This window comes from Musca domestica, unplaced genomic scaffold, assembly GCF_030504385.1.
Source record: "Musca domestica strain aabys unplaced genomic scaffold, Musca_domestica.polishedcontigs.V.1.1 33, whole genome shotgun sequence".
NCBI classification, from domain to species: domain Eukaryota; kingdom Metazoa; phylum Arthropoda; class Insecta; order Diptera; family Muscidae; genus Musca; species Musca domestica.
In genome coordinates, this window is record NW_026712312.1 from 10,605,039 (window position 1) to 10,628,431 (window position 23,393).

General features: G+C 34.5%; 4 protein-coding genes across 7 annotated transcripts in view; 3 read left to right on the forward strand and 1 right to left on the reverse strand.

The window, feature by feature from the left end:
- Positions 1-2,669: 2,669 nt before the first annotated feature.
- The window catches only part of LOC101889104 (sorting nexin-12), a 44,885-nt gene continuing 24,161 nt past the window's right edge, over positions 2,670-23,393 (reverse strand). The window contains exons 1-4 of one of the 3 annotated variants that reach the window (XM_011296555.3): positions 4,953-5,197; positions 4,684-4,892; positions 3,299-3,394; positions 2,670-3,235 (exon numbers count right to left, since the gene is read on the reverse strand). In XM_011296555.3, coding sequence (XP_011294857.1) covers positions 3,005-3,235; positions 3,299-3,394; positions 4,684-4,860 — 504 coding nt within the window. In that variant the 5' untranslated portion in view covers positions 4,861-4,892; positions 4,953-5,197 and the 3' untranslated portion in view covers positions 2,670-3,004. Of the gene's footprint in view, positions 3,236-3,298; positions 3,395-4,683; positions 4,893-4,952; positions 5,198-23,393 lie in introns of those variants that run through there. The other 2 variants (XM_005176026.4, XM_059125471.1) reach the window with 2 other exon arrangements.
- On the forward strand, positions 8,806-12,783 carry LOC101895762 (CCR4-NOT transcription complex subunit 10). Of its 2 annotated transcripts, none has more exons than XM_020038989.2 (8): positions 8,806-9,047; positions 9,108-9,270; positions 10,844-11,251; positions 11,302-11,408; positions 11,471-11,798; positions 11,855-11,925; positions 11,992-12,339; positions 12,406-12,783. In XM_020038989.2, exons 1-8 carry the CDS (start codon positions 8,959-8,961, stop codon positions 12,743-12,745), a joined length of 1,854 nt encoding a protein of 617 aa, XP_019894548.2. In that variant the 5' UTR covers positions 8,806-8,958; the 3' UTR covers positions 12,746-12,783. The 2 variants fall into 2 exon arrangements, with proteins under 2 accessions (XP_019894548.2, XP_005176125.2); XM_005176068.4 differs by having other exon boundaries at positions 8,807-9,047; positions 11,852-11,925.
- LOC101888922 (lipase 3) lies at positions 12,842-14,542 on the forward strand. Its single transcript, XM_005176025.4, has 3 exons — positions 12,842-13,146; positions 13,215-13,937; positions 13,995-14,542. Exons 1-3 carry the CDS (start codon positions 13,030-13,032, stop codon positions 14,385-14,387), a joined length of 1,233 nt encoding a protein of 410 aa, XP_005176082.1. The 5' UTR covers positions 12,842-13,029; the 3' UTR covers positions 14,388-14,542.
- LOC101888746 (lipase 3) lies at positions 17,072-19,467 on the forward strand. Its single transcript, XM_005176024.4, has 4 exons — positions 17,072-17,231; positions 17,296-17,886; positions 18,822-18,953; positions 19,024-19,467. Exons 1-4 carry the CDS (start codon positions 17,127-17,129, stop codon positions 19,426-19,428), a joined length of 1,233 nt encoding a protein of 410 aa, XP_005176081.1. The 5' UTR covers positions 17,072-17,126; the 3' UTR covers positions 19,429-19,467.

A 23,393-nucleotide genomic window follows, 5' to 3' on the forward strand; every position in this document is an offset into this window, starting at 1 on the left:
ATAGCTGCATTTCTCAACGGATTTTTTTTACATTTTGCAATTTCCTTCCAAATGGTGGAAGGTATTAAAAGTTAGGCCCGGCCGACCTCAGCTACTCTTTTACTTGTTTCTCTTCCTCTTGTGTGGTAACATTTAATGTAAAGAAGTAAAAACGTATCCAATGTAGTGTGTTTCTCTCTCTTTGGAATGTTTTTGTGCGTCATTCGTATTAGATCCCAATTAGATCCAAAGTAGGCAAACATTTAAAAATACCCACATTAAAATTTTTTACGAATACGATTAAAAAGTAGGCACAAAATTAAAAATACCCACGATACATCCTGCGAGTTCAGTCCGAAATCTCAACCATGATATTTCTTCTGAATTTTCCATAAATATCATGTGATTTCGGTCCGACTTCAGTTCGAACGTCAGCAACAACTTCATTATTGCGTCCAACCCTTTGGTGCGAGAACACGTCCGCTCCTCATAACTTTCCGTCAGAAATTGAAATCGGACAGTTCGAACTTATATCAGACTTTGGTATGTTTCGTGCAGGAAACTTTTTTCGAAAAACATATGTCTAGTGTAAATATCAGACATATCGGTCCATAGTTTCAGGTTCCGCCGCCGGACGGCGTTTTAGAATTAGGAAAATTTTTAAATAAAATTTAGAAAAATTAAATAATCGGTTTACTAAAGTTTCGAGTCTTATATGTTTCCTGACGGTGTTTCAAAAACGCCTCTAGATTGTTTTTCTTTGGAAGATTTCGCTTTTGAAATTATGTCACGGAGCACTGTCTAAATATTGTCCTTAGCATTTTGACCAGGGACATTTGCCCAACATTTAAGCACTCCGTCGTGCTGTTAGTTGTTGTGGTCCATTTTACTGCTAAATATAATCGAATGGTCATGGAAAATGCTTGAATTCTTCCCTATCCTTAACTCTGTTCTCAGGCGTGTCGATTGGGTTCAATTGTGTGATCATGAAAATTTTCCTGTTGTTGGTTCATTTGAAACCCTAAATATTTTTCAATCATCTTTAAAAGCAAGAAGCCCGTCTGTTTCTCCAAAATCATATAGATGATTTGCTTGTCTACGATATTTGGCTATATTCGTCACCGAAATCAGTATAAAAAAGCCAGTAATTCCCCGTTGTGTATTTCAGATATCGCCTGTAAGTAATTTTGGTATTCTTTCACACAAAAGTAGTGGTCCGCTGTCCTTAACTCTAAATTTCATGCGAGATTTCGTGTTTTGGTTTCTATTTATCACCTTTATAACGACTGCAAAATCAGGAAGATTTTTAGTTGTTTGTTCCATTTCAACCCCTAAATATATTGCGGATATCTTTGAAAACAATAGGCCAAAACCTTCTGAGCCTAATCCTATCCTTATGAAAATTTTCGTGAGGATCGTACGATAATTGCAATCTGTATATAATATCACCAACCTATGTTACAAGGTGAAAAAAAAATATTACAATAAAAATATACACTTCTATATTATAATTAGCTTTAAAACATGGCATGCGATAAAAAATATGAAAAAAATGAAAAAAATTTCCCAAAATACTACAAAATCTATATTAACATCATTATTGGCATCTTTTTAGGCGATTTTTTAGATTTTATTCTTTTATGTCATGCCCTCTTGACATAAAAGAATAAAATCTGAATTGACAAAATTTGTCAAAATCGGTCCAGCCATTCAAGAGATATATGCATTCCAGCAAACATCCCTTCCCTTTGTATATGCACATTGTATATATTTCGCTATATATATCCGATATATTTACTATCGGCATCTACGTAACGGTCAGGATTGACCTGTTCATCTATTAGTGATTTCGACGGGATTAAAAATATTCGCGGTTTGATGGAAAATATGAAATTTATTTAACACAAATGTTATGGTCTATTTCACTCACTAAATATCATTTGATGACCACCAAAATTGGAAGGCTTCTGCCCAGCCCTAAGCTTTAGCCCCATGCTAACTTCCGCTTCGATTGGTCTATAATTGCGACCTGTAGAGCAACTGCAACATCAGGAAATTTTTCAGTTTCAACCCCTAAATATTGAGCGATCATCTCCAAAAGCAATAGGCTTCTATTCTGGGTCTAGCCCCACCTCCATTCTGAAGATCGGGCCATAATTGCGACCTGTAGAGTGATTACAAATTAACATGGACAGACGGACGGACATACATACATAGCTAGATCGACTCAGCCCGACGAGATACTTTCCTATGTGGGAAACCAATATTTCGAGGTGTTACATAATATTTGGCCCAATCAAACTTATAATACCCCCAATACAGTGTTGTAGGGTATAAAAACATGTGCAATTTTATATAAATATCATAAATATCAAGCTTAGGACACGTGTAAAACCCAAAAATATCCCTACGCTCCTTCTGACACCTCTCCCACAAGGGGTAAACATTTTGAATTATCAATAACACCAAACAATTTTGAAATAAGTCATCAATATTCTTCAAACTTCGTACTTCCAAATACTATTTCCAATATAAGACCAAGTATGAAGATGGAATATATGGGTCCACTCTGCCTGCTGCCTCTTTTGTAAATATATGGTCAACAGTTTAAAAAAAAACATCCTGGGCAATATTTTTTTGCTAAATTCTCAAAGCTCTAAGCAAAAACTCAATAAAGGAAATATTACAAATATCGTTTTTGTTTGTATATTTAATATATTTTTATGACAGTTATACTAAGACTGATTTTATAATAACATTGGAATTCGAAAATATATAAAATGTAGAATAGAATACCTTAAATTAAAAGAGACGATAATAGAAATATATTTTTTAATTGTTCGATTAAATTATTAATTCCACCATTGTTGCTGAGCGCGGTAAAGATACGATGACTTCGCCAAAAAAATACAATGAGTCATCTCCTTAATTGTTTCCTTAAAAACATAACATTTTATTCTTTGCTAGTTTATTGTAAAGTTGTTTCACTAGTTTTTCTTCATGTTTGTCCTCTGCCGTGAAGCCTTTAAGTGTTGCGTATTTTACCGGGAACGTAATTTTTATCAATTGAAGTTTCCTGCAAGAACATGTGTAAACATCTCTCATTTTGGGCTAGTGGGTGACCCGCGATTTTATTTATGAAAGCTTCTAAGCCTTTGCGACGTTCTTCGATAAAGTTTTCATCAAAAATTCCTTCATCGTTTCGGAAGGGCATTTGACGTTTCCATGCTTTTCCAGGTAGAGGGGGCACAACAATCTAATGAGCAACCAGGTTATATAATAAGGAATACCTCTATATAATTTACAAGGCAAGACTTACTTTGCTATCACGTTCCAGTTCGTTTCTTAGCCATTCAAAATCACTATAACGACGTCTTACGCTTGAATCTTTTACTTTGAAAACGGGAAGATTTGTCTGCAATTAAAGCAAATAACTCAATGAATTTGGTTCGGGCAAATAAGTGAAATTATTTAAAGTATTTAGGGACGTATCGACCACTGGCAATTTTGATGAGATTGAAAAATATTTTTTTATTTGTTTATTTTCATTTAATACAGTTACCCTATACAAGAAACAATTGATTTTCGGCAGTGAAATATATATTATATATTATATATATTTTATTTGTTTGTACATAATAATGAATTAAATTCATCACATTGAAAGGTTTCCAATTTCGTCTGAAATTAGGAATATTTGTATCAATCTTGGTAATTCTGTTACCCATAACTCGCTACCTATACATTTCAAAATTGCCTCTGACTTGGTATCTCAAATGTTGAGAATGTTTTTGCCTGCTGTCACATCTGGTCTTTTATTGCCTCTGATCGAGTCCAATGTTCTTTAAGTTTTTCATAATTTCTTAATTGTTGGTGTTATTAATATAATAATATCAATAGTAGTAGCACGTCTAATATTAATGTACAGCTTAGTTTCTCGATTCCCTTGCAGCTAATTTTGTATTTTATTTCTTCCCATCGGTCCGAATAATGGTGAACTCTTTGCGTGCTATGACGTAAAAGAATTATTTAAAATGTCAGACGCAACAAAATTCTTTGAAAGTGGCATAAGAAATGTAATGAAAAACTGAATGTCTGAATTGAATGTTTCTGATTAAGAACATTTGAAAGAAGCCTATGTCTAGGGAAGTATGTTCCTAGCTAAACGTTGGTATGTTAAGAGCAGCAGGAAACATCCAGGGTAAAAAACTAGAGAAGGATCTGAATACATCCATGAGCAAGTAGACAATGTGATTTGAATATGATATTGCCTTTATTTACACATTCACTCCAAAATTGATCATATATGTATATGAGCAACAATTTCACTGATCCTACACTGACGTAGTGCCAACACTTGTCGGTATTGATGACTAATATCTTTCATTACATTCATATATCATTTGTTTTCTGATATGCACCAGCATATTACACACATCTAAATAAATACAAATGCCGGTCAGCATAAAGCAATTTCGTTATCAGTACATTTCGGGGTTACTTTAGATTTTTTTTTTTTTTGCAGTACAAATCACAATTTTAAACAATGCACAGGCCGTTCTAGTTTTATCAAAATGGACGCCCATTAGCATGTGAAGGCAACATGTATATGTGTCTTTGTTGGAATAACTAGTCCATTGCCACTCCCCTTTCCTATGTGATTTCCCTATTGGCCATGGGGAAAGGATTAACTTTTCGACTTACCCTCATTTTGACCTCGTAATCTGTATAACGTTTTTTTCCCGCTGTCATAGATGTCTGTGGATTGACCACATCGATTTCTAAGAAATTTGCAGGGACAGCGTAAGCATCATCTAAAGTCTGCTTCTTCACATTGAGGCGGCGGGTTGCGTCTGTGGTTCCATCTGATTCCACCATCATATCGGTGATGCTTTCAAGGCTTTGTGTTTTTGCTGCAAACAATAAAGAAAGACAATAACAATGACTTGTTTCTACGATTTTTAGATATTGACTTGATTTGATTCAATACTTGTTCTTCCAGAAACTTCAAAAGTTGTAAATCGCGCACTGTAGGATTGCTCAAATACGCCTCTTTATTTTGCTTACGAATCAAGTATACATGTAAGCCTTGCTTATACAATTTTTCGCCACCAATATAGAATGACAAATTCACTGAAATATCTTCAAATTTAATTATACTATGACATACAGGCAAACTCAAGAAAATATCTCTGCCAGAGAATAAAGGCGAACGATTTGTTTTTGTCGGCGGTAATTTGTGAAACGCATTGGACAATGACTTCCCTGTTGTATTAGTTCTGTTCCTTGGCATAATAACAAGCTGTTTCAGCAAATCTTAAAAATCGGATTTAATGTCAACATTTCTTTACACTTTGTTGGCTATTAGTTTCTTTTGTTCTGCGATTTCAATCACAATAATGAATTTTGACACTAAATTTGATAGCTTAGAATTAGAGTGTTGTCGTCGTTTTAATGAGACGAAGCCTTGAATAAGAAAGAAAAATTTTCTAGCAAACAAAAACACTTGATGTTACCATTAATTTTAAAGTTATTTTATGCTCTGTTTCAGATCCTGCGAAAGTCTACTAGTTTTGCAATTTTCTTCGATATCATAAAGGGATAATTGGTTATCGTAATAAAAAATGTACATTCTTGCCGTACTGGAACAGAGCATTTATACTATTGAAGATTAATCCACTGGACTTAATTTTGATTACGGCCATGGTACAATATGGAGCTAGAACATAAATTCAGCCCTGAAGCTATACCCGCTTCCTGTTCGAATTATACAAATATATATGTACCCATGGCATAGTTAAAGAAGGTAGAACAAAGCTACCACCTAAATACAATTTTTTTTCTTTTGGTGCCCTTATTCTGTGTATATTGTTTTGAAAGAAAAATACAATAATTTGAAATTATTTCAAATTTGGTTGCCAATATAAGAGTTTTGTTAAAAATAAACAAAGCAAACTATTGAATATTTGAAAGTTAATTGACACTACAAGACTCCAGCACAGAGTTGCATTTTTCTAGTTTCTTTGAAGTTGAGCAACCTTTTTTATTGAGCCATGTATGCAACAAGAAGTCAAGCGCACTCAGAAAAAAATGTAATCAGCTGGTAGCTGCATCTTACATTTCTAATTTCCCATGGTTACAGCAGCATTTGATCTGACCAATTATAACGGTTAACCAGGGTAAAAATATTTTCTGTAAGATGTAGGCATAGCTAATTACCAAATTTAATGCCGAAATGTATCAAAATATAAACAAATAGCCAACAAATGCTTTGTTCTAGAAACTGTAAGAATCTACCTTGGTACAATGAAGAGAAGGTAGGTCAACTTTGAAAAAAAATATGCAAATAATGTCAGAATTACTATCAAAACAATAAAAAACAAACAACTTGTTGCATTGATTTTGAATAAATAATTTAAAACCGAGAAAACTGAATGAATGATCAAAATTTCTTTTCAAAATCATGTTCTATATATCTCTTATGGTTTATTTCGCGACAAAAACTGTAGATTTTGTCGATGCATTCGTTGCAATAAACATTTTGAAAACACCCGAATTTGAATATTTTCTGAAAATTTTTTTATTATTGAAAAGAAGACACACACATAAGCAAATGAAGTTGACATATTAAGCCAGAAAAATAAAAAAATTTAAATCATATGGTAGTTCTGCCCTACCTTGAATTCATTGTACCATGGAATCTACTATTTTTAATTTTTTTTCGATAACATAATGAGAACAAGTAAAAAAGCTGTAAGTTCGGCCGGGCCGAACTTTTAATACCCACCACCATTTGGTACAAATTTGGCAATTTCCAAAATTAAAACCCGTTAAAAATTCTGTTAAAATCTTAAAAATACCGAATGCTTATACGACGACGTGGGCCTGCATAGGCAACTTTTGTCATAAATTATTACAATATTTAAATGCGAAATTTGAAGAAAAATCTGTTTATAATGTAGCTAAAATCGTCAAAATACCGAATATGGGGGGTACCGTTATATGGGGGCTATACGAAGACGTGGACCTGCACAGACAATTTTCTGGCATGGGCTGAAGTATCCATTACGAACTTCACATACGAAATCTGAAACAATCCCTGTAAATAATGTCGCTAAAATCATTAAAATACCGAATATCGGGGGGTACCGTTATATGGGGGCTATATGAAGACGTGGACCTACATGGCTCATTCTTTGACTTTTGATGAAGTATCCATTACGAACTTCAAATACCAAATTTGAAACGATTCCGGTAAACAATGTCGCTAAAATCATCAAAATACCGAATATCGGGGGTACCGTTATATGGGGGCTATATGAAGACGTGGACCTACATGGCTCATTTTTTGATTTAGGATGTAGTATCCATTACGAACTTCAAATACCAAATTTGAAACGATTTCGGTAAACAATGTCGCTAAAATCATCAAAAAACCGAATATCGGGGGGTACCGTTATATGGGGGCTACAGGAAGACGTGGACCTGCACAGATAATTTTCTGTCTTAGGCTGTAGCATCCATTACAAACTTCAAATGCCAAATTTGAAATAATTCCGGTGAATAATGTCGCTAAAATCATCAAAATACCGAATATCGGGAGGTACCGTTATATGGGGGCTACATGATAACTTGGACCTACATGGCCCATTTACGAACTTAACCTGCCTACTGGGAAAAAATACATGTGTGCAAAATTTTAGCCTTCTATCTCAATTTGTTCGAAAGATAGCGTGATTACAACAGACAGACAGACAGACAGACGGACAGACAGACAGACACACAGACAGACAGACGGACATGGCTAAATCGTCTTAGAATTTTACGCTGATCAAGAATATATATACTTTGTTGGGTCTGACATGAATATTTCGAGGAGTTACAAACGGAATGACAAAATTAATATACCCTCCATAGTATGGTGGAGGGTATAAAAACGGTTCACATAGTAGAAACATTTACACATTACATTCTTGCAATTCTGGAATAGACCAAAAGTGTAAACAAATTTTGACATTCAATCTGGTTTTGCAAAATCTGCCAGATTACCTTGTTATTGCGACATGGTTGCAGGCAAGGTAGATCTAACAGGTAACCGCATCGGCGAATTGCTACAACAAAGCAACTTTTGTGGTCCCCTCAAATGTCAAAATTGGAATTCGAAAAACATAGATTCGCCATGACATTTATAGGTTGCGGCAAATTTGTTTCAACCAATCAGAAACGAGGTGTTTGTTTACATTTTATTTTGTGTGCATCTCGTCGTAAACGAACGTCGCAATAAAAGTTTTTATTGTAAAACAAACAAGAGTAAAATAAGTATTAATTGTAGTATTGCGATATTTTTTAAACCAAGAAACTTATAATGACTATATTTTACTGGTTTAAACCGAAAGTTTTCCGGAACTGCAAATGACAAGAGTCCAATTCTTGCACTACTTCCCGTGATGTGCTTTGGGAATCTTAGATGTTGAGACTAACTTAATTCTTAAAGCTGCACTCCATTCTAACCTCCTTCCTTCATTTTCTTTTAATTTTTTTACTGGTTTCACTCTTAACTTGCTCTTAAATTATTTGAAATATTATAAAAAGGTACTTTTAGGGAAGACAACATAAACAAATTTGTTGTTGCATTCATTTAGGGCGAATTCTTCATTACAACAATTTGTTTTGACATTTAATGGTGCCGTCAGCTGGACTGATGCGATTACCTAGTACATCTACCTTGGTTGCAGGCGTTACGTGCAGCCGATTCTGGAACTGTTCAATTCTTGTCGATAATAATACTTACAAATCGCAAAGAAGCTATCGGCAGTAGTATCGCTTGTTCTCTCTGTCACACAACAACAAAAAACAAAGGTTTCTAAAGATCGAAAACTGAATAATTTCATGTAATTTATTTCATGCATCTCAACTATACAAAACAATCAATCTCAGTCATATATAAGTGTCCTAAAGAATATTCTTCCTACTACAACTATGGAAACGTCCGAGTCCGTGGATATATCAGCTGCTTCCGACGCTCATGATTATCGGCTGCTAACGAAAGCTAGTGATGAATTCGATTTGTGTGTAATGAACGTAATCAAGCCATATTTTTTTACTGAATACGAACATCTACTTTTTAGGGGCAATTATGATGAATGCATCGGAATTCTGCAGCAGTTGGAGAATCTAAAAGGCAAAGATTGCAAAATTCACCACAACCAAATGGTAGCTAAGTTTTACAAGGGCAAGTGCAAGGACTACATGGATTTACTGAAGTCTTTAAAAGAGCTGAACAGTAGCGAGGTATGTATGAGTGTCGGTTGGCCAAGTAAAGAGCACTAATATGCAAGTAATACACTCTTAAATATATAATAACGGATTTAAACCCCCCAATTTCCTTCTAAGTTGAGTTTAGGGGATATGCTCGATCAAATTTAAAATGTTTATTATTTATTCATCATGGCTTATGTTGAGTTTAGGAACTATACTCGGATTGGCCTGAAATACGAAAAAATACGGGATTTATCTGCTTCTACTTACAAAATGGATTTCGGTTGATAGCTTATAGAAATACTTACCAATATACGTGTATTGTTGTACCGGAAATTTGGGAAGAAATCCAAAAAATCGAAAAATCGAAAATGGGCCATTATCGGATATTAAGGTTTATAAACTACATTATAGTCTACAATTTTGCCTTTCCAAAAATCAATGTAAATCGACCTCTTGTCGTTCCAAAGATATTAATTTTAAAAATGTCAGTTATGGAAAGAAAAGTCAGTTTATGTAATGGACATAAGAATTTTGCTTACTTGCTTTGTTTTGTTTCGATATGATAAAAATTTCAAAATGATCCGAGCATAGCCGCTACAATCAACTTGTTCCTTTCCTAAGATATTAGTCATAGAAATAATGATATTGAGATTTTCTCCTCTTATTCACGTCAAACCTTAATAATGTTGATAGTAGCAGGCCTGTGTTTAATATCTCAAACCGACTTCGTGATCCATAGTTCTACTAGTATTAATTTTTTTTATAAGTAAGAGGTCTTCCGTCAAGTATTGAGAATTTGTCTTCTGGCAAAATATATTGGCATATGTAGCTCCATTTGAGTAATAAAATATAAATAAAAACAGAGTATAATTTATTATATATTCCTATATTTGTTCCCATTTTCGTCTTGGCTTACGGTACGAAAATAATGATTTTCTTGTACTACTCGGTATTGGAAATAGCCATCTAATATGACAGGTGTTGTACTGATAATTTCAGTAAACAATTCACCTGAACAATGCTCTTGTTCGTTATCCTGCTAAATATCTATACGCCAGGGATATTAACATCATAGTATTTATACATTAGCAAATTTAGAAAAATGTCGATTAAAAAGATGTCTGTAAAACCTACCTAATATCCAACGTACCGTACAAAAATACTCATATTACATATTATGGAAATAATGTAGCACCATGAAATGTTTTCAGAAAGATTACATTCCTTCAATTTTATCCTTTTCCGGTTACCCATGAATCACAATAAGAACATTGTTGTTATACAAGTTGTCAATCGAAAAAATTTAATAAAAGGGTGTTTCATAAAAGTTATTTTAGGACAATGGTAAATTTAAAAATACCAGTGAACAAATATATTTTCTAAATAAAAGTCGTAACAAGAAGAGTGTCACTTTGAAGAAATATAGAATGCCTTCAGACCAGTTAAATTAGCGGTCATATTATCATTATCGTAAAAACCTTCACAATTTCTATATTTTGCTGGTGAAAGAAATGATTTTTCATCGAAAAACAAAGAGGTTTTAATATGCATTTTCAGAAATGGTTACTTTTGTATAAATATATATTTCTACCTTTCCTTTCAGACCTGTAAAAGTTTGTCTTCAAAAACCCCTAACGTTGCACCATCTTCCCCAATGCCATTATACAACATGGCGGTGATTTACTACCACCGACACATGTACCAAACTGCTATAGATACTTTGAAACCGGTTGTTGATAAAATAGAGACCTACGATTCGAATATAATGGCAATGGTTGGTGTTCTCATGTTACGTCTATTATTGGCTACTAATCAGCCCCGTAAAGCGTATTTTTTCCTGGAAGAGGTGCTGGGGCATTTGAGTATTAACATTACTACCATGGCAGCAGATGAAGGTAATATTCAAGAATCTGCGCCAAGATTGGAAGAGAAGTTTAACAAGCACTTGAAGTTGTTGTCGTTGCTAACGCATCTTGTAAATCGAAAGATTGTTCAAGTTCCGGAAGATGGGGTAAGCTCAATGAACTTTATATGGAAAATATATATCTATTTATGTTATAGTCCCCAGAATTTGCAACCCTTAAGGCACACCAATATTACATTATGAAGGACTTCCAAATGGCAGCTAAGCAATTGAAAAAAATCAATGTGGACTCCTACATGGGCGGGTAATGTGTACACACAAAAATTGTGCTTTGTCTAACTTTCAGAACTCCATATTTATTTTTAGCATTTACAATCACGAATTGAATACTCTTATAGCCAACAATATGGGTGTGATACATTTGCGTGTGCGTCACTATGCCATTGCAGCGAACTTCTTCCAAAACGCCATAAATTTTGATAAGCATATAGCGTCGAATCTACGCAGTGCCGAATTACACGATATGTGCTCAGCTAAATCGTGTGAAATATTATATAACTTGGGCATTGCGATGTTGCATTTAAGAAGACCGAAGGAGGCTTTTCAATGTTTTTTGGTGCCTTTAAAAACCTACCATAGTAATCCTCGACTGTGGTTTAGAATTGCCGAAGCTTGTATAATGGAATACGAAATGGTAACAAAATGAAATCTCGCCAATGTACTGTATGATATAATTGTTCTTTTTAGAAGAGATCAATTGATGAGAAAAGTAGGATACGCACGGAGACAAGATCCTTATTTTCGAATAGGATAGACTATTCGTAAGTTGATACCAATCAGTGTTGCTTATATTCCTGTTACATTCTTTATTTTTTTATTATTCAAAGGCAAAGTAGTCAATCTGCTGCGGTGCCAGAACCAACAATGCCTTTTGCGGCTTTAAGCTTGCGTAATGCGTTAACTTTAACACGGGTTTACATGGCTCAACTCTATACACCTTCTGTATCTGAAGAAATTAATGAGACGACAGACAGCCAAGAATCCAGTTGGCAAAAGACAAGGGACAATAATTTCTGTAATCCATCAGGACCTGTAACAAGAGAATCTTTCGACACAATGTTATCATCCATATACGCAGCCTATAGTTACGTGAGCTTGCGCCTAGGTGATTACGTTACGGCATTAGAAATGGCAGAAGAATTATTAAAAATGGAAAATCTTTCAGATGCTCATAAGTAAGTAAGAAGCCGACATCAACGGTCAAATGATTGCAATAGAATCAACAATATATTTATTTTAAGAATGCTGGCTCATATGTATGCCGGCGAGGCATTTATAATGATGGATAATTTAGCCGATGCTCGACCACATTTGGAGCCTACTTTTGTTTCGGATTTAAATACGTTCGATTTCGAAACTAAAGACTGGCAAGTCAAATCTTTAGATGCCGCTCAAAACGTAGTTCGATATAACTTGGCCGTAGCATTGACGTTGCAGGGCGAACTGGAAATGGCGCGAAGTCTTCTAAATACATGCACCCATCCCATAGTTGCTCAAAAAGTTTTTAATTTGAAGAAAACTCAAGCAGCTATTATTGCATCTACGATGCAACAGCAAACCACACCACTAAGAGCTATGTAAAAGAACTTAAAAATAAAGTATTTTACGTTGCAACTCCATATGGATTTTAATTATTGTAAAGAAGTATTAGCGGATGGATCCTAAGCTAATCAGTATGTTGATACAATCATAACAACATTATGAGTCAATAAAAACTCGATGATGTGTGGGGGGTATAGATTTCTATTAATACCGAACTGTTCAATCAAGTGTTACTGCCTGAAGGCGATTAGATAATCTTTACTCTCTTAAATAGTGGCGGTGATACTCTGGTCCGCATGCAGTCTTAACTGAGGCATTGTACAATGAAGACATTTCTCGTTTTGTGTTGTTTGGCATTTGCAGTTGCAGAGTTTGCAGATTCTGAAACTAAAGGCAGTACTCCTTATGTCGATATTCCGTTAAAGGCAGTTAAATCCTCGGTAAATAAAGTGTGCAATAAAGTAAGAGCAGGGCAATGTATACGCTAATTTACTTTCTAACATTTTAGGCGGATCGTATACGTGAACATGGATATCCGGCAGAGTCTCATTTTGTTGAGACACCGGACGGTTATGTCTTAAACGCGTTCCGGATTCCCTATTCGCCTAAATTGAATAATGCTGGCCAAAAGAAGCCAGTTGTATTTATTCAACACGGCCTATTCGCTTGTTCAGATTGCTTCATTCTCAATGGCCCCGACAATTCAATAGCGTATAACTTTGCCGATAACGGTTATGATGTTTGGCTTGGAAATGCCCGTGGCAACATATACTCCCGCAACAACACGAAGATTTCCTTAAATCATCCCGACTTTTGGTCGTTCAGTTGGCATGAAATCGGCACAATTGACATTCCCACACTGATCGATTATATACTTGAAGTGACGGGCGAGTCGAAGATACATTATGTTGGCCATTCTCAGGGCACAACAGTGTTTTTCGTTATGACAAGTCTTAGGCCTGAATACAATGAAAAAATTAAGACAGCCCACATGTTGGCACCGGCTATTTTCATGGGAAACTGCACCAATGGGCTAGTTACAAGCTTGGCACCTTACGTTGGGAAGCCCGGAAAAGGTAGTGCAATATTGGGAAACCAAGAGTTTGTATTCCACAACAAGTATGTACAACGTGCATTAGATACGGCCTGTGGTAGTAACCCAGCATTCCCCAAGTACTGCAGAACTCTATTCTTCCTGTGGGCTGGAAATGAGAATACCAACTTGAATACGGTAAGTTGTAAATAACCATCGTTAGCGAAACTAATTTATATGTTCTTCATTCAAAAGACACTTCTTCCCCAAATTGCCGAGACCCACCCAGCTGGCATATCTTCTAACCAAGGCATTCATTATATACAAGAATATGTTAGCAATGAGTTCCGCCAATTCGATCATGGTCCAAAGAAAAACAAGAGAATATATGGCCAGGCTGAGCCTCCAGCATATCCTCTCGAAAATATTACGGCTGAAATGTACGTGTACTACAGTTTGGCAGATGCCTCAGCGGATCACAGAGATGTGGAACGTCTGCCATCATATCTATCCAGCCTGAAAAACATGTACTTGGTTGAAGATAGTACTTGGGACCACATTGATTTCATTTTTGCACTCAAGGTTAAAGGTACCATCAACGATAAAGTTATAAAGTTCTGCAACGATTACGAACTACTTCACCAATAAAACCAGTTACTTTGAACTGAATTATATCAGAAGATTTTCCATTATTGGTCTGATATCCTTTTACTTCTGCTATGGCTGCTAATCAAATGGCAAACAAAACTACTTTTCCCAATGTAAACACTATTATTTGTAAATAAAGTAGAATCAGCAAGGAATTATATACTAATGTCTCATTTTAAACTAATGCTCTTTAAGCAATGTGTCATAGATATAGCTTTCTGGCATTAACACTTGTCTGCAATGACAGATCGTCCATTACGTTATAATTTCGACGATTTAACAAATATTTGTAAAAGCTTTTGTATAAGACCCCCTAAATTTTTTTTATCAAATTATAAAAATGGAAAGAATATTTGTTTTTAGAGATAATCAATTTTAATATTTTTTAATTTACAACTTTAAAAAATATTTATAATCTAAATTTAGATAAGACTAAGAACATTTCATCAATCAAACACTTTAAAATGTTGACAATGGAGCGTCAATAAAGAGCAAAAATAGTTAGTTTTCAAGCTATATGCAAATAGAGTTACGAGTCTTCGATGTTATTCCCCACCACAGTGCATTTTTTTATTTTTTTTTCAAAATTATATTCAAGGCCTATAAATAAAGGTCGACCAGGAATACTAATTTTGACAATAAACTTAGTAAATTGAAGAAAGTCGAATTCAATTGACATATACTATCTGATGCAAATTATTGTTTTAATTTTGAATCATTCGACATTTTTTTGCTGAATTTGGAAAAAGTTAGTTATGGCTATGGTACAATAAACAGATAAGGTAAAGCTACCAGCTGGGTAGTGGGTCCAACTTCTGCCTATTTTGTGTATGTATTTACTATTTTGAAAAACAACAAGTAAAAAAGCATCTAAATTCGGCAGGGCCGAACTTTTAATACCCTCCACCATTTTGAAGGAACTTGAAACATTTTCAAAAAATTCCGTCTAAAGAAACAAACGTTATATGGAGGCTATAGAAGACGTGGTCCGGCATAAAAAGGTAAGGTTACGCAATTATATGTTTACAATTTTTGTTCAAAATTATTTATTTGTCAACATCCCATTGTCAAAATATATATTTATAAATCTTTTGTGCGTAAAGATGGGAACCTGTTTTCTATGCAGTAAAATTTGGCATAGAAAATGCAGAGAGGGATATGCTTATTTGCATTTGGTCGTACACCTACATAAAGAGCTTTTTTAATGGCTACGTATTATGACTGGAATATTTTACAAAAATAATAAATAATCTATTAATTTGGACATTGAACATTTAGGTCAGTCTATAAGAATAACCTGTTGAAAAATATTTCCAAGATCTTCTCAATATCTGCTACATGGATTATGTTTAAAAACCAAAACTTACGCTGACAATTCCATATTTCATAGTTCACATTTCAATTCCATATTTCATAGTTCACATTTCATATGGGCTAATATTTTATATTATCCTTGTAAGAGGGACGGGACAGAAGGAGATGAAGGGGTTTAAGTAAAATAAGTAAAAATACAAAATAAGTAATTCCCTCAGGAAATGGTAGGTAAAATTATACACGAAAACATGAACCTACATAGACTTTATTCTACCACAAGGGGAAGAACTCGTTCTAAACTCTAAGTACAGAATTTTAAGCTTTTGCGTTAGAAACTGTGGCTAAAACATTCAAAACTTCGAATATGGTGCAATTAGAAAGTAGAACGGCTTCGTAAATCTACAGAGATATAACCCTGAGGCTATGCCCGCTTCCTGTCAAATTTGCATGCAAACAAGTTGTTTTCATTCATTCAATATTTTCTTAATTTTTAAAATCAGTTAGACAGCGCGAAAATTGTATTAAATGCCAGGATTTTCTTTCAAAAATATGATCTAAATAGTTCGATTTTTCAATTACATGTCAAAACTGGCGAATAGCTTCAATGTGTGTCGGGCAATATACGCGTCTTCCAATCATTGATTTTGAAAATATTTTCTGTTTATTTTTCAAAACAATAAATATATACACAACATTGGCAGAAGTCGGACACACTTAGAAAAAAATTGTAATCAGCTGGTAGCTATTGTACCATGGGTACAATTATATGGATACTATATGGCCTAACTCATCTGTGAACTTGATCCGCCTTCAGACAAAAGATAACTCCATGTTAAATTTTAGCTTTCTATCACATACCTCTAGCGTGACGGACGTGATCACATAAATAATTTTGCTATGCTTTCAGCTTACAATTGATTTATGCTATTATTATAGTCAATAACGTAACTATTCGGAATATATTCGCGAATGGGCACAACATTATTTGACTTTTTCCAAGGACCGATATTTCCTTGGACTATTTTCACTACCAAAGGATCGGGTGTAAATTTGATCGATTTTCTGAGGTGTGATGGGCATGAAACATGCAACTCTTCATGTGTGACCTGAAGCTCATTTTTCTTTCAACATCACCGTAGGTACCCGTAAAATAGATAGGTTCCCAGCCATAAATCATTTCGCATACCCAAATTTTCTGTTCGCAGGAATACAACAATAATTTTGATCGATAATACAATAAAATCATATTACCCCTCATGGACGGGGATTAGAATTGAAATGTTGAAGCACTGACTTGAGTGGTAAATTTAAATCTTATCTCCTGATAAGATTATCCGTGTCGGAAGGTGTTTTGGCACACGAAACATTGATAAGTAGCGGTTCCAGCGTCAGAACCTCAGTGTATGCTAAACGCGCGGAACGACAATGCCGAAACAGTTGTTGATCTTCGCTTTATTGGTGGCTGCAGTAGCAGCTGAAGTAGACGTCGATCCCTACATTGATATTCCCTTTAAGCCGGTGAAGACGTCGGTAAGTGATCAGATTGGACAACATTGCCTATTAATGCGAATATACTGCAATTTTTTTGTAACAGGCTGACCGCATAAGGGAGCATGGATATCCCGCCGAGTCGCACTATGTCGAAACTCCTGACGGCTATGTTTTGAATCTTTTTCGTATACCCTACTCACATAAGTTGCAGAACGAAAACACCAAAAAACCGGTTGTACTAATACAACATGGTCTCTTCTCATGTTCGGATTGTTTCCTCCTCAATGGCCCGGATCACGCCCTGGCATACAACTTTGCCGATAGTGGCTTCGATGTTTGGTTGGGCAACGCTCGCGGCAACATATATTCGCGAAACAATACCAAGATTTCAATAAATCATCCCAAATTTTGGGAATTCAGCTGGCACGAAATAGGCAGCATAGATATTCCTGCAATGATTGATTACATTTTGGAGACGACTGGCGAGTCAAAATTACACTATGCTGGTCATTCGCAGGGCACAACGGTGTTCTTCGTCATGGGAAGCATGAGACCGGAGTACAATGACAAAATTAAGACAGCCCACATGTTAGCTCCGCCCATATTCATGGGCAACGTCACTGACGGTTTGGTCGTAGGTCTGGCCCCTTATGTTGGAACTCCCGGAGTGGGATCCGACATTCTAGGCTCCCAGGTGAGTAATAAAGTAGATAATGTTATTTCTTTGCAATCTGATAGCTTGGCAATATTTGTTATGACGATCAAAGTCGTCATGTCCAAAAGCTAAAGAAGCCAAACGATCAGTAAATATTAGGTGTGTCTGGTTACCCTAAAATTTGTAACAATTGTTACAAATTGTTACTGGAAGCCGTCTGTTAACCCGAAAGTTCTGCAAAAGGGAGCGGTTGGGGAGAGAAATGTTGACAGTTCTTTCAGTGAGAGTTTGCAAATTCTTGCTGGACAAATTTCTTCTTGCAATCACTTGCAACTCTTCTTCTTCTCATTTATCGACATTCAATCAGATGTTTTCTATTGTTTGTTTATTTATTTTTGTGCTTTTAATTTGAAAATATTTTTTTGGAACTTGAAAGACTAATTGTTTTTGGAGAAAAACTTTAAAAAATGTGGAAAACGTAAATATTAATATGTAATAAGGAAATAAAAGACTATTTCCAACATTTTTATTTAAAAAACTTGTAAAATTAGTATTGCTTCCTTTGTTTTAATTCTCCTTATGGGGGACAAATTGGTTTGTTTTGACAAATCAGCTGATTAGTTGCAAGCTTCTGCAGGAATACCGTCTGTTTACTTTTCGCATTTTCCTTGCAAAAGAGAATAAAACTACCTTACTCTCTCAGAAAGAAGTTACTGGACAATTCCTGCTGGAAAAGTAACCAGACACACCTATTGCAAATCTGTATATTACGTATATGACTCTGTATATGACTCTGTGACGGAGAGTCATATGATCTAAAGTCAATGGAAGATTTCATTCGTAATTTGATAGCACTAGATTTCTTGATAGATTGTTAGATTTCTATTCAATAATGAACTTAGGTTACAACTAGATGAACGTCCTCGAACAAAACATGTAACGCATGGTATTAATTTATACATTCACGATTGCAGGAATTCATTCCACACAACTACTACGTACAACGACTGCTCGACACGGCCTGTGACGGCAGCCCTCTTTTCTCCAAATACTGCGAAGTACTCTTCCTCATGTGGGCCGGTACCGATAATACCAATCTTAATTATGTGAGTTTCATTTTGTTATTCAAGTCGTACGATTGCCTTCGATTATTAATTTTTTACGTTTCTCTCTCAGACAATATTACCCCAGCTGGTCGAAACCCATCCAGCTGGCATCTCATCCAATCAAGGTATTCACTATATTCAAGAACATGTGAGCAATGAGTTCCGGCAGTTCGATTACGGCTACTCCAAAAACATGAAAAAATATGGACAAGCTGAGCCACCAAACTATCCTCTCGAGAATATATCTGCCAATATGTACATATACTATGGTATGGCCGATGGCTCTGCCACTTACATGGATGTCCAACGTTTGCCCGAACACTTATCCAACATTAAATACTTCAAATTGATAGATGATCCTAATTGGGGCCATCTGGACTTCATTTTTGCAAACCAAGTCAAAGAAACGATTAATGATCCAGTCATTGGATTCTGTATGGAATACGAAGCTTCTAATGCAATGCGAGGTTTATAAAGAACATAGACTACAATAAAATATAAAAAGTGGTAAAAACTTTTCAATTTTTTTTAACAGCATTACCTACAATTCAACGTAGCGTACACAAATATTCAATTTCACCACTATGTAAAATGATTTGTACGACCGTATTACCCAAAACGCCACGTCCATTTCTTATAAATGAAAACGTTGTAAAATTTGATACTTTTTTCAATTCCAAATTTTCCAATTACAAACATTCACATGTTTTGTATCATTCATTTCTATTTTTAATATAAAGCAGAAAGTGGTACGAACTACAAAACTAAGTTGTAAAATGACAAATACTAGCCCTGTTGTGCGATTGTCTTCATTCACATTTTTTGAGTTACCGAAAAAACGGTAAAATTAAAATGTTTATAATTTCGGCAATTAAGTAACTTGTTCGGCAAGTTAACGGCCAAAATTAAGAAGTCACTAAGTCCTAACGATTGCAACAGTGCTGCCAACTCTAATTTAGACTTTTCATTCATAATTTTTTGGTATAAATTGTACCGATATTTGTCGGTAACCCAAAAAATGAGTTAGAGAATGCCACTACTGATCTAGACTAGGCGAGACTTTTATCGTTCTCTTTTAAAAATGCCTTATGGAAATTTGTTTTTTAATTGCAATTGTAAAACAAGTAACAAAATAGGAAAACACGTAACAAAGCATTTAACATCCTCCACCATATGGGAAGAAAAAAGAAAATCTACTTATATTAAAAAAAAAAAAAAAAACATTTAAAATTTTTTGACATATCAATGCTCCCAAGCGTTGATGCATCTACCTGTATTCTTCTGCCATGCATGGTACAATAAAACTCATTCAAAACTGTCAAATCTGTGCATATTTTTTTGACGTTACAAAGGTACTATCATGGTACAATAAAAAGGTAAGGGAGAGCTACCAGCTGATTACAATACTTTTCTAAGTGTGTCCGACTTCTGCCAATTATGTGTATGTATTTATTGTTTTGAAAATGTTTTGATATTTTCAAAACCAATGAATGAAATACACGTACATTGCTGCTCGCGCATTGAAGTTATTAACCAGTTTAGCCATGAAATTGAAAGATTGTACAGTTTGGAAATGAGGAAAATGTGAAAAAAAATGAAAACAACTTGTTGCATATAATTTGGAATGAGTCTGACAGGAAGCGGGCATAGCCTCAGGGCTGTATTTCTGTACTTTTACGAAGCTGTTCTACCTCCTTATTGTACCATGGGTACTATAATAAGAAAATGTACGCTTGGGAACATTGATTTGTCACCATTTTTAAAATGTTTGTGCAAAAATAAGCCGAAATTGTGAGGAAATTCCTTTCCCAACAAATTGCACCTCGAAAGAGAAATAAATAGTTTTTGCTAATATGTTCGGAATACCCATGGTAACATTAAGAAGGTAAAGTCATTTCAAATAAACATTTTCTGTAATTTACCTTGTCAAATTTCACTGCATAGAAAGCATGTTCCCATCTCTGATTTGTGTATGCATGGATGGTTTCACAAGTATAAATCTTGACAATAGGTGTGTCTGGTTACCCTAAAATTTGTAACAATTGTTACAAATTGTTACTGGAAGTCGTCTGTTAACCCAAAAGTTCTGCAAAAGAGAGCGGTTGGAGAGAGAAATTTTGACAGTTTATTCAGTGAGAGTTTGCAAATTCTTGTTGGAAAAATTTCTTCTTGCAATCACTTGCAACTCTTCTTCTTCTCATTTATCGACATTCAATCAGATGTTTTCTATTGTTTGTTTATTTATTTTTTTGTTTTCAATTTGAAAATATTTTTTTTGGAATTAGCAAGACTGATAGTTTTTGGAGAAAAACTTTACAAAATGTGAAAAACGTAAATGTTAATATGTAATAAGAAAATAAAAGACTATTTCCAACATTTTTATTTAAAAAAACTTGTAAAATTAGTATTGCTTCCTTTGTTTTAATTCTCCTTATGGGGGACAAATTGGTTTGTTTTGATTTGATCAGCTGATTAGTTGCTAGCTTCTGCAGGAAAACCGTCTGTTTACTTTTCGCATTTTCCTTGCAAAAGAGAATAAAACTACCTTACTCTCTCAGAAAGAAGTTACTGGACAATTCCTGCAGGAAAAGTAACCAGACACACCTAATGAGATGTTGTCAAAGGAATCATTTTGAAAAAATTGTAAACATATGTTTGCATGACTTTACCCTCTTCATTCTATAATGGCAGTACCCTTTCATATTTTTTACATAAACTATTATTGTGCCATGCTTTTTTCTAGCCTTTACCAAGGCCTATATAAGGTCGGTCCAGAAGGTTAACTCGTTCTATGAATCTGAAATCAGTCGACATTTTTCATATGTGTAAATACATAGATTTATATGATTTTTTACCACCTTGATAGTTGGTTGATTTTAAGATATAGACCTGGCGTATTTGAGAAATGCGGACGTACAAAACATTTTACCATTATTTGAATATTTGTGTACGCTACGTACAGTCATGGTAACATTAAAAAGATAAAGTCATTTCAAATAATAATGTCCATTTCAGCATTTTCTGTAATTTACTTTGTCAAATTTCACTAAACAGAAAAAAGGTTTCCACCTCTGATTTGTGTATATACAATGGACTCATAAATATACCTTTTGACAATTAGATGTTGTCAAATGAATAATCTTGAAAAAATTGTGAACATATGATAGCATGACTATACCTACTTGGTTCTACCATACGTCTAATTTTAGACAAAGTAGTTACAAAAAATATGTCCCTGGTCTTTGTTTTTATTTTTAGTACATAGATGCCGCGAATTTGAAACCATAAACAATATTACATCCATTGCCACAGAATATTGAAAGATGATTGAAATTATGAAAAAATGAATATATGTAAGCATGTTAGCATATTATGGTAGAATAATATAGGTAACAGCAAGTGTTGTTGTACAACAATCGTAACAACAACCACATACAAATTTGTTTGTGTACGTAATACAAGTGTCAGAGTTATGTGTCCAAAATGTAAACAAAATAATTAATTTTCAATAAATTATTTTAATTTCAAAAATATAAATTTTTGGAATTTGGATTTTTAAATTTAAAATGCAGAAGAATAGTTTTTTAAAATATTTAATTTTAATGCTTTCACATCATTCCCCTGAATGTATAGTTGTTAGCTTTTGGTCCTAATCTCTCAACACTTCAAGCAATCGCAAGAAAATCGCGGAAAAGGCAACATCACTTTCAAGCTGAGACCAAACAGCATACATACATAAAGTATTCTACATTTTGCAATTTTAGGAAACATTAAATATACGAATATATTATCTTAAGTGATGTCGCTGTTCCTTAACCCCAAAAAAAGTTCCCAAGCCATCGTCTTTGGCGTTTTGTTAAGTACAACGGTGATTTTTTCTATTATTAGGCAAAACATATGTTCACATTGCCCAAAAAGGGTATATCTATTGTATATCAAGAAATCGAATTAAATCACAAAACGTCATGTCGAGTTTGACTATACTATTACTAAAGAGTCAAATCAGCTGGGACCTGCTGTTACCTGTAATAATTATACCTTGGGACAATATTTACCTATTGTGTGACGAAATAACTTTTAAAGATATACAGCACAGGATTTAAGAAAAATATCTTCACATTTCATTCAGTTTTCCTTTTTTTTGACAAATATAAAATAAACATGCTGCATTTGTTTTGATAATAGTTCTGACGTTGCACAACTCTTGTACAACTTTCCTACATTGTCTTTAATAAGGTCGCACAAAACGCGAATTCTAGATATATTCCTCTGTCTGCGAACATTAATATAGTCCACGCTGACGTTTATTCTTAAATAAATTAATGGGTTTCTTCCTTTTTGGCGGATTTTTCACAAACAAATAACCCTATTAAATTGGTGACACAGTAAGGCCAGCTGGAACTAGAATGTTGTTCCATGAAAAGAAGTAATCGAAAATAT

Coding starts and splice junctions, on each gene's coding strand:
- LOC101895762 (XM_005176068.4), top strand. CDS start 8,959: ATGGAAACGTCCGAGTCCGTGGATATATCAGCTGCTTCCGACGCTCAT. Junction 9,048..9,107: donor GCTAGTGATGAATTCGATTT/GTGTGTAATGAA, acceptor TCTACTTTTTAG/GGGCAATTATGATGAATGCA. Junction 11,409..11,470: donor GTGGACTCCTACATGGGCGG/GTAATGTGTACA, acceptor ATTTATTTTTAG/CATTTACAATCACGAATTGA.
- LOC101888922 (XM_005176025.4), top strand. CDS start 13,030: ATGAAGACATTTCTCGTTTTGTGTTGTTTGGCATTTGCAGTTGCAGAG. Junction 13,147..13,214: donor TAAAGGCAGTTAAATCCTCG/GTAAATAAAGTG, acceptor CTAACATTTTAG/GCGGATCGTATACGTGAACA. Junction 13,938..13,994: donor AGAATACCAACTTGAATACG/GTAAGTTGTAAA, acceptor TTCATTCAAAAG/ACACTTCTTCCCCAAATTGC.
- LOC101888746 (XM_005176024.4), top strand. CDS start 17,127: ATGCCGAAACAGTTGTTGATCTTCGCTTTATTGGTGGCTGCAGTAGCA. Junction 17,232..17,295: donor TTAAGCCGGTGAAGACGTCG/GTAAGTGATCAG, acceptor TTTTTGTAACAG/GCTGACCGCATAAGGGAGCA. Junction 17,887..18,821: donor CCGACATTCTAGGCTCCCAG/GTGAGTAATAAA, acceptor TCACGATTGCAG/GAATTCATTCCACACAACTA.